Genomic DNA, 11188 nt, shown 5'->3' on the forward strand with positions numbered 1-11188 from the left:
CACCGACCCCTGCGGCACCTCACTTACCACTCTCTGCCAACCTGAAAAACTCCCACTTTTCCCGACTCTGCCTTCTGTCAGCTTTTTCAGCTAGGAAAACCAATAAATCCTTTTAGATCGCTCCCCCTTTCAACTAGGAAACCAAGAATTTCCCCTTTTTAATTTAAATTGCTCCCCTTTCAGCTAGGAAACCAAGAATTTCCCCTTTTTAATTTATATTGCTCCTCTTTCAGCTATGAGCGAACGGTATTCCCCCCTTCAGCTAGGAAAACCAATAATTTTAAATTTGGTCCTTTTGGAATTATGTCAATGGGATCCCATCCTCGTTGCCAGATTCTGTTAGGGAAATCTCTAGTCAGAATAACTCAGGCTAAGACTTCAGAATTCGATTCGAGAGCTTTATTACATGATATCATGGAGAGACCGTCCTAACTGGTGTCAGGTGCAGACTCTGCCTGCAGAAGACAAACAGCACATTTTTATACAGATGAGCAAGCAAACAACTCTCATCTCTCGTTGCACACAAAGAACATTCCAAAGTCCCATTTCAGGGGCCCCGTTTTGCAGACCAGTTGAAACTGGCTTGATTCTTAACTTACAAAAGATAAAGAAAAGGGCTTTCATTTTACAAAGGAAACAGACATGCAACACTTTCAATATAAGATCATTTTTCTTCTACACTAGTGGAGTTCACTTCAATCGGTGCGGACTAGAAGGACTGATATGGCCTGCACGCTCCAGCCTGCCTGGACTTGGTCTCAGGCCATTAGCTGTTGTAATTGGATTAACCCTCCTGGCACCAAGCCATTGGCCCCCTGCAAATGATCTGGGCTTGTATACAGGTACCATGTGCTCTTCGTTCCCTCTCTTTGTTAGCTTGGGACCACCCTGCTTCACTCCAGGGCCAGAAATGTGGAAGGACGCTGGAGAAACTGATGGTAAGATGTGGACTATTAAAAGGGTTGGGAGTATTTACTTAGTGTCCCTTGTAGCATTGAGCCATGTGTCAAGCCTGTTTCCTCATTCACAACATTCATATAAAAAAATTATCATTTACCAAATTCAAATTTATATCATAAAATATTCTAATATGATTTTGAACAAAGTCACAAAAATCTTCCCTTTTCAATAACAGAGAATTTAATCTCCACCTATATAATGACTTCTCTTTATTGGGCATTTCCATAGTTATTAACCAAGGCAAGTGGTCAGATAAAATCCTCGGTTTAAAATCCTCTTCAAGCTTGTGTTTGTGCCGAAACCAGAAAGAAGAATAAGGATCAAACCTGGTGTTTGAGTGAGTGATGTTTAAAATGAATAATCTTTCTCTCTAGGATGAATCCTTCTCCGTACGTCAATCAAAGTCAAATTTTACTCGAGTAGATCTAACAAAGGATCTAAACAAAAATCAAAATCCCCTCTTATTAAAATATTTTCATGTGCCTCTGCTAAATTTTAAAAAAGTATCTGGAAAACATTTCTCATCATTGATATTTGGAGCTTATGAATTCAAAAGTGTTCACATTTCCAAAAATATCTGACAATGTATAAGGTCTATAATAATATTCTGGACCTTAATAGGAAGAATATTTTTTTTAAAATCAAAATAGCCACCCTTCCTGCTTTAGAATTAAATGAAGAAGACATCACATACTCCATCCAATCTGTTTTTAATTTCAAATGCTTTTTTTTCCTGTTAAACATGTTTCTTGTTTAAAAAAAAGCTGTATCGACTCCCAATTTTTTTGTTAACAGTCTCCTCCTTATTTGTAGTTTAACCCATTAACATTGAAATTTTCAAACTTAATTACTTTACTTATCAAACCAAATATTAATCCCTCCCCTTCCCTCTGTCCTGCAGACCTCCTCACAATCCAAAAGAATCTATGCATCTGCACACACCTCTTCCAGCAATCCAAAAAAGAAAAAAAAATATAAGGACAATACAAAGAAAAACCCTCACAACAGGCATTGTCTAAAACAACACTAATTCCCTCCATTTACAGGTTGTGACGAAGGTCACACACGCATAATCCCGCAGAAACCGATACCCCCCACCCCCCCCAAAACTCCCTTGGTACATTCAATACATAAGCTTTAATCACTAAATTCAATTGATTAACATTAAAAGAAATAAATCAGCAACTTCTTCCATCGCAATTATGAAACTGAAATAAAGAAAGGAGACCAGTAGTAATGAAGGGTTGAGCTTGAGGAACACTCCAAATGTATTTTCTTCTTCAGCAAAGTTTGTCCCCATGGAGAAGATTCACCAGTGAGAGCTCATGCCCCACCAGATTCAAGGACTGTTTCTTTCCCTGTTATCAAACTCATGACTGATCCTCACACTTGTACAATAATGCTGCTTTTACCTTGTACCGACTGATCTGTCCCTGTAACTCTGCACTCCAGACCTGTGACTTATTTATTGGACTATGTACAGGATGTCTTGCTGGACTGTTCCAAAACAAACTTCCTCACTCCACCTTTCTACTTGTGACAATAAACTTGAACCTGAAAACAAATTGCAAATTGACAAGACCTGTTTTGATTTGTGGGCTCAATAACCACAAGACTCCAGTCCCTCCTGGTGTTTGAGTGAGTGATGTTTAAATATTCCACACTCTGCAAATGCTATGTGTGAACTCGCTGGTGTATCACCAGGCTGTTCGACTGAGCAATCCCCTTCCCACACTCGGCAAGTGAACGGCCTCTACCCGGCGTGGACTCGCTGGTGCTTCAGCAGGTTCGAGGACTGGGTGAACCCCTTCCCGCACTCAGAACAGACGAATGGCCTCTTCCCGGTGTGGACCCGCTGGTGACTCAGCAGAGCGGAGGACTGTGCAAAGCTCTTGCCGCATTCAGAGCAGGTGAAAGGCCTCTCCCCAGTGTGGAGCCGCTGGTGGCTCTGCAGAGCAGAGGACCGTGCAAAGCTCTTGCCGCATTCGGAGCAGGTGAAGGGCCTCTCCCCAGTGTGGATCCGCTGGTGGCTCTGCAGAGCGGAGGACCGTGCAAAGCTCTTGCCGCATTCAGAGCAGGTGAAGGGCCTCTCCCCGGTGTGGACCCGCTGGTGGCTCAGCAGAGCTGAGGACCTTGCAAAGCTCTTGCTGCATTCGGAGCAGGTGAAGGGCCTCTCCCCGGTGTGGACACGCTGGTGGCTCAGCAAAGCGGAGGACTGTGCAAAGCTCTTGCCACACTCGGGGCAGGTAAAGGGTCTCTCCCCGGTGTGGACCCGCTGGTGGGTCAGCAGAGTGGAGGACTGTGTGAAGCTCTTGCTGCACTCAGGGCAAGTGAAGGGCCTCTCCCCAGTGTGGACCCGCTGGTGGCTCAACAGAGTGTAGGAATGTGCAAAACTCTTGCTGCACTCGGGGCAGGTGAATGGCCTCTCCCCAGTGTGGACCCGTTGGTGGGTCAGCAGAGCAGAGGACTGTTTGAAGCTCTTGCCGCACTCGGGGCAGGTGAAGGGCCTTTCCTCTTTGTGGGCCCACTGATGGGTCAGCAGAGTGGAGGACCGTGCAAAGCTCTTGCCACACTCAGGGCAGGTGAAGGGCCTCTCCCCAGTGTGGACCGGCTGGTGGCTCAGCAGAGCAGAGGACTGTGCAAAGCTCTTGCCGCACTCGGGGCAGGTGAAGGGCCTCTCCCCGGTGTGGACCCGCTGGTGGGTCAGCAGAGCGGAGGAATGAGTAAAGCTCTTGCCGCACTCGGGGCAGGTGAAGGGCCTCTCCCCGGTGTGGACCCGCTGGTGGGTCAGCAGAGCAGAGGAATGTGCAAAGCTCTTGTCACATTCGGGGCAGGTGAAGGGCCTCTCCCCGGTGTGGACCCGCTGGTGGTTCAGCAGAGCGGAGGGATATGCAAAGCACTTGCCGCACTCAGGGCAGGTGAAAGGCCTCTCCCCGGTGTGGACCTGCTGGTGGGTCAGCAGAGCGGAGGAATTTGCAAAGCCCTTGCTGCACTCGGGGCAGGTGAAGGGCCTCTCCCCAGTGTGGACCCGTTGGTGTTTCATTAAATGACTTAACCATTTAAAGTCCTTCCCGCAGACGGTGCACTGAAACGGGCTCATCGCTGAGGGGCTGAAAGGGTGTGACCAAGAGATAAATCAATGCAGTCCTCCCCCGGGGGCACAGTGCGTGCTCACCTAGATGGAGGCTCCCGGAGGGCTGGGTAGCGGGTTAAGTCAACACTAAGGCTGGGACCTGGAGAGAAGTGTCCTCTTGCCGGGTGTTGCAAGCCCCAGACTCACGAGAGGCCTCCGTTCCAGGACCCAGTGCTGTGCTCTACTCCTGGCGCCCGGTGTTGAATTGCCTTCGGTCCCTTACAAGTGCCGGCAGCTTCGACGTAGCTCACGTGCACGTGACGTCACTTCCTGTGTGCTCCCTTCTTTCACACCATGATGGGGCACTTTCTTGGCTGAAGAGATTTCTGGGTGACAGTCATCACCATGAAAGGCATTGAACGATTGTCCTTAAACAAAGCTGTTCTCAAGCCCGTGTCAATCAATGCACTGGAAGTTCCCATCAACTATGACAATAGTTCGTTTTTATGTTGAATGAGGAATAAATATTCCAGGATTACTTCCCAGTTCCTCCTCGGAACACATCAGGCAATATTTTGTATGAACGTGAGGAGAGGGGGAGGTCAGAAGGGCGCTGGTCCTCAACGTTGGGGATTCTTTTTCTCTTCCAGCGATGTTGCTCGACCCGCTGACTTCCTCCTGTCGAGCGATTATTGCAATGCTATTCCAGCGCCAGGCACCCAGGTTCCAATCTGGTGCTGTCCAGGAGGAGTTTGCATGTTCTCCTCATGACCTGGGTGGGTTCCTCCCAGCCTCAAAATAAAACCTCATGGGGTTTGTCAGTTAATTGGTGTATTTGTTTGGTACGGGCTCGTGGTCTGGAAGAGTCTGTTATCATGCTGGATCCCTAAATTTAAAAATAATAAAAATGAATTGTGTTTTGGGTTAAATTGTTGGGTCCAAGTCCTCTGACGAGCACCAAAATTCAAAACGCATGACTTAACATGAACAACGTAAGATACTGAATCTACCAAAGTGGAAACACTGATTGAAGTTCTGACATTAAGTGGGGATAGCATGTGATGTCCCGGGTGCACTGACAATAAATTGGAAATCTGAGTCAGCGTCGGAGAATTAGGAGAAACTCAGAGGGTGGAGTGGGTGCCATCGATGTCCACCACCAGCAAGCTGTGTGGGAGCTTGTGTGCCTCCTGTCCACTCCTTCTCCTCATTATCCCCTCACCCCTTCCTCTTTCTCTCTATTCCCTCTGCCCCCCAACCCTTTTCCTATCACCCCTCCATCCCACCTCCCTCTTCCCCCTCGCCTTCCATTCTGTCTCCCCCACCCTCCCTCAACTCCCGTCCCCTATCCTCTACCACTCTCTCCTCCCCACTCACTCTGTCCCCACTCTCCCCTATCCCCACAGTCTGTTCACCCCTATCACCCCTTACCCCAGGGGGAAACAGGGGCTGTGGCCCAGAGTGAAGGTGGGAGGGTGACAGGGTCCATGGCCGGGGGTTAGAGAGACAGGGTCTGCGGCCCCAGGTGTGTGTGGGGGGGGGGGGGGGGGGGTGACAGGGACCTCGGCTGGGGTTGGGAGACATGATCTGCGGCACCGGGTGAGGACATGGACCACGGATGGGGGTTGGAGAGTCAGGGCCTGTGGCCCTGGGTTGTGGGGGTTGGGGAAGCTCTCGTTGCCGAGGCCATTTTCAAGGACACTTCCCCCTGACACCCCATCCTCCCCGTGTGACAGGAGGCGGGTCCCGGTCCTCACCCACCCTCCCTCTCCTCCTCCTCCCCTTCCCCCACCGGTCCGACAGTGGGTGGACGAGCCCCGGCCGGACCTCGCCTGGACCTTGGTGCCCCGCGCCCTCCTCCCCAACTCAGGGCAGCGTGGCTCCAACAAAGGCCGGGCCCCGCTCGGGGCAACTCTCACCTGTACCCACAGGACAGGCCGCGACCTCAACAGTGCTTCGGCCGGTTGCTGAGGGAACGGCGCTCAGGAACGCGCGGGCCCTTTGTCGTCAGCGCGCAAAAGACTGGGAGGAGGGGCGGAGGAGATGTCAATCAGAGGAGAGGTAGACACGGGATGGCCCTGCGCATGCACTCAGTTACATCCCCACCCTTTTCCAAATGGAATATGCACCTGGGGAAGCGAAGGGGGAGGGGGAATGAAGGGGCGAATGGGGGAACAAGGGAGAATGAAGGGGCGAATGGGGGAACAAGGGAGAATGATGGGGAGGGGGAAACAAGGGTCAAAGGGGAACAATAAGGAATGAAGGGGCGAGTGGGAGGGGGAATTATGCGGAATGATGAGGAAAGGGGAGGGGGGATAAGGGGAAATGAAGGGGGAGTGGGATTGTGAAAAGTAGCCAAAGTGCAGTTTCTGCAGAATGTAATGAGCAGAGTTAATAATGGCTGCCCAGAGAAAGCAGATGTGAGACTTGTGGGAGAGAAGGAGGGCAGGTGTCTGCTAGAATACAAAGGAAGGACAGTTCCTGCATGAGATTGCAGACAAGGCCAACTTGATTTATAAAATCACAAAAGAATGGGAACATATGGCAAAGTAACATGCCAAATAAGGATGAGAATAAATAAGGGTGGGTGTCACATTTGTGGCCCGAAATGTGAAGTTAATAAAACATTAAACACAAGTTTTATCAGGTAAACTTCTCAGTGGCTTTATTTTCCCGTTTCCTTTGTTCTCCTGCTTGTGTTCTTATCTCTCTCTCTCATACCACGTGATTTCCGGTACATCTCATACATATTCATTATCATGACATCCCTCCTTTAATCAGAAATAAACTTTACCTTCACTTTCCAATATCCCTCGGAAACATACAAACATCGTAACTAATGGTAATACTATAACTCAACTACATAAAATTTACTTCCTACAGCACTCATACATGCACTTTGGCACAAACTATGGCACAAAGTCTTCGTATCGTTTGGGCACTTTCCGGTTTCGTTTCGGCCTGCCTGCGATATTGTCGTCGCTTCTCGGTTGTTCACTCTCAGCGTCGGAAATACTGCTCGCCACGGCTTCGGGTGTTTCTGGCGCTCTAGTCACTTCATCAGGAGTGCTGGTAACTGCCTCTGGAGCATCATCAGGTCTTTCAGTTTCAGCATCTCGTATTGGCCTTTCAACCTCTTTGCTCGATGTATCTCTGGACTGGTACCTTTTTACACTTGATACATTTCTCTTATACAGGACTCCAGTCGGAGACTTGACTGTCACCATACTGCCACTTCTGGATACGACAGTAAAGGGTTGATGGTAATAAGGTGTGTCTAGCTTACCACCAGTTTCATGCCTCACTAGAACATTATCTCCTGGCATGATGTCTGAGTACTTGGCTCCACGGTTCGAATCTGTGTACAGCTTTGCTGCACCTTTCTTTTCAGCATCGTGGTCTCTCATCTCCTGGTCGTCTCAGATTTCCTTTATTTCTGGCATTTTTGTGCGGATTTTTCTCCCAAAAAATGCTTCTGCAGGACTTTTTCCAGTGGTTGCATGAGGTGTTGCTCGATAGACAGCCACATAAGATAGCAATGCTTCTCGCCAATTTTGTCCTTCTGCGTGTGCAATCCTCAATCGTTTTTCAATGTACTGATTTTGTCTTTCTACTTCTCCATTGGCTTGTGGCCATTTCGGAGTTACTTTATGATGGTGGATACCTGTGGTCCTCATGTATTCCGCAAATGTCTCTGAAATGAATTGTGGACCATTGTCAGAGTATTCTTTGGCTTGGCTTCGCGGACGAAGATTTATGGAGGGGGTAAAAAAGTCCACGTCAGCTGCAGGCTCGTTTGTGGCTGACAAGTCCGATGCGTGACAGGCAGACACGATTGCAGCGGTTGCAAGGGAAAATTTGTTGTTTGGGGTTGGGTGTTGGGTTTTTCCTCCTTTGCCTTTTGTCAGTGAGGTGGGCTCTGCGGTCTTCTTCAAAGGAGGTTGCTGCCCGCCAAACTGTGAGGCGCCAAGATGCACGGTTTGAGGCGTTATCAGCCCACTGCCGGTGGTCAATGTGGCAGGCACCAAGAGATTTCTTTAGGCAGTCCTTGTACCTTTTCTTTGGTGTACCTCTGTGACGGTGGCCAGTGGAGAGCTCGCCATATAACACGATCTTGGGAAGGCGATGGTCCTCCATTCTGGAGACGTGACCCATCCAGCGCAGCTGGATCTTCAGCAGCGTGGACTCGATGCTGTCGACCTCTGCCATCTCGAGTACTTCGACGTTAGGGGTGTAAGTGCTCCAATGGATGTTGAGGATGGAGCGGAGACAACGCTGGTGGAAGCGTTCTAGGAGCCGTAGGTGGTGCCGGTAGAGGACCCATGATTCGGAGCCGAACAGGAGTGTGGGTATGACAACGGCTCTGTATACGCTTATCTTTGTGAGGTTTTTCAGTTGGTTGTTTTTCCAGACTCTTTTGTGTAGTCTTCCAAAGGCGCTATTTGCCTTGGCGAGTCTGTTGTCTATCTCATTGTCGATCCTTGCATCTGATGAAATGGTGCAGCCGAGATAGGTAAACTGGTTGACTGTTTTGAGTTTTGTGTGCCCGATGGAGATGTGGGGGGGCTGGTAGTCATGGTGGGGAGCTGGCTGATGGAGGACCTCAGTTTTCTTCAGGCTGACTTCCAGGCCAAACATTTTGGCAGTTTCCGCAAAGCAGGACGTCAAGCGCTGAAGAGCTGGCTCTGAATGGGCAACTAAAGCGGCATCATCTGCAAAGAGTAGTTCATGGACAAGTTTCTCTTGTGTCTTGGTGTGAGCTTGCAGGCGCCTCAGAGTATAATGTAACAGGTAATCCATATCTTGCGAATTTCTCTGCTAACGCTTGTATTGTTTTTTCAGTGGTTGTGGACTTCAACACCACGTACTCATAATATCTGCTGTAGTAATCTATCACTACCATAATTGATTCACCCGTCGGTAAGGTCCAAGAAAATCAACAGCTACGTCGATCCATGGTCCTGTCGGGAGTTGCGTACTCCGGATCGGTTCTGGCGGATTACTCCTACTTGTGATTTGACATCCGTGACAAGTTTTAACAAAATTCTCTGCGTCTTTATCACAACCTGGCCACCATATCTTGGTTCTGAGGTTTTGCTTGGTACCAACAATACCTAGGTGTCCTTCATGCGCTAAGGATACGATCTTCGGTCTCAATCTTTGTGGTATCACCAATCTGCAACCTCTTAATACACACTGTCCGATGCAACAAAGTTCGTCTCTAATGGGAATATAAGCCTTGTGAGTACACTTGTCCCATTGTCCACTCTGTATGCATTCTCTTACTTCCATGAGTTCTGGATCACGTTCGGATTCTCTCTCGACTTCCTTCGTAGTCACAGCTTTCGGTGTCGCCTGAATAGCTACGAAGCATACAAAGCTCTCTGTTTCTGTTCCCAATTCTGACTTGGATTGTGGACCACCATCCTTCACCAATCTGGACAGCGGATCAGCAATGTTTGCTTTCCCTGCAATGTGGATTACTTTATATTTGTAAGGTTGTAGTCTGAGTACCCATCTCTCTATTCTGGCACATGGTTTGGATCTAGGTGCATAGATCACCTCTAATGGCTTATGATCTGTGATGAGTTCAAATTCAATGCCGTATAAATATGCATGGAACCTCTCACAGGCCCATACAAGTCCGAGTGTTTCTTTCTCTGTCTGAGAGTATCTTCTTTCCACATCTGATAACGATCTGCTGGCATAGGCAATGATTCTTGGTCCTCCATCATGCATCTGGACCAACACGGCTCCTGAACCAACCGGGCTGGCATCCGCTATGACTTTGGTTGATGCCGCCGGATCGTAATATCCAAGAGTTTTTGCATCTGTCAGGCTTTGCTTCAGCGCTGTGAATGCTTTCTTCTGCTCAGATCCAAAATGAAATGGTACACCTTTCCTAGTTAGTTTCCTTAGTGGTTCTGCCAATGTAGCGAAATTAGGAATGAACTTTGCACATAAATTGACCAATCCCAGGAAACTCCTCACCTCTGTTGCGTTCTGAGGTGCACGTGCCTCTGCAATAGCTTTCACCTTGGCCTCTGCAGGGTTTAGTCCTTTCCGTGTAAGTCTGTGTCCCATGAAGTCCATTTCTGACACACCGAACTGGCACTTGTTTCCATTCACGGTAAGGCCTGCCTCCTGTAGTCTAGATAGTACCCGCCTCAACCGTTTGTCATGCTCTTCCTTCGTTGGTGCATGGACTATGATGTCGTCAGAAATGTTGGCAACTCCAGGAATGCCTTGAATCACTCGATGGATTTCATACTGGTAGATCTCCGAAGCTGCATTAATTCCAAATGATAGTCTCTTGTAACGATACAATCCACAGTGAGTCACAAATGTTGTTACATCTCGGGAACCTGGATCTAGCTCTAATTGATGATAGCCCCATTTCAGATCAATTTTTGAGAATACCTTGCTGGTAGTTAGTTCTTGAAGTATTTCCTCCACTGTTGGTATAGGGTGTCGTTCTCTAATTATAGCTTCATTGGCCATTCTCATGTCAACACATAGTCTTATGTCACCCTTTCGTTTGGGCACAATCACTACGGGACTGACCCATTGTGTCGAATGTTCCACCGGTTCAATAATGTCTTGTTCGATCAATTCTTTAATTTTGGCTTCGACTTTCCTACGAAGTCCAAACGGAGTTCGGCGCATTGGTTGTGCCTTGGGTTTGACCGTTTCATCTACCGCTAGCTTCAATTGTCAACCTTTCAGCTTTCCTACTCCTTGGAAGACTGCGGGGAATTCTTGCTTCATATCCTCGTATGACTGAATTGAATTGACACAAGCTCCAATATGAAGTATTGCCAGGTCTTGCGCTGTGCTTCTACTCAGCAATGGTTCTCCCCTCTCTTCTATGACCATAAACTCTGCTTCGGTGTACTTATCTCCAGCTTCAACAGTTGCAGTAAAACATCCAATGGTCTGCAATGGCTTGGTTGCTGTGTATGGATACAGTTTCTTGGAACACTTCTTTGAGGTACAGATGATCTTTTTCCTTTTCAACTTCTCCCATAAATGTCGATCAATCACATTACTGTCACTGCCTGAGTCTACAATGACCTGCACTGTCACTCCACCAATGATCACTTGGACCTTCTCATGATGTACTTCATTCAACGTAAATTGATAACAACTCTGTTC

At 48.2% G+C, this 11188-nt stretch overlaps 1 protein-coding gene across 1 annotated transcript; it reads right to left on the reverse strand.

The window, feature by feature from the left end:
- Positions 1 to 384: 384 nt before the first annotated feature.
- Positions 385 to 6017, reverse strand: LOC138740715 (zinc finger protein 135-like). Its single transcript, XM_069893771.1, has 2 exons — positions 5953 to 6017; positions 385 to 4919 (listed from the first exon to the last, which is right to left on the reverse strand). Exon 2 carries the CDS (start codon positions 4058 to 4060, stop codon positions 2714 to 2716), a length of 1347 nt encoding a protein of 448 aa, XP_069749872.1. The 5' UTR covers positions 4061 to 4919; positions 5953 to 6017; the 3' UTR covers positions 385 to 2713.
- Positions 6018 to 11188: the final 5171 nt, after the last annotated feature.

The sequence above is a fragment of the Narcine bancroftii genome, chromosome 1 (genome assembly GCF_036971445.1).
Source record: "Narcine bancroftii isolate sNarBan1 chromosome 1, sNarBan1.hap1, whole genome shotgun sequence".
Taxonomy (NCBI): domain Eukaryota; kingdom Metazoa; phylum Chordata; class Chondrichthyes; order Torpediniformes; family Narcinidae; genus Narcine; species Narcine bancroftii.

Excerpts from the sequence above, each read along its gene's own strand:
- LOC138740715 (XM_069893771.1), bottom strand. The coding sequence starts at position 4,060 with ATGAGCCCGTTTCAGTGCACCGTCTGCGGGAAGGACTTTAAATGGTTA.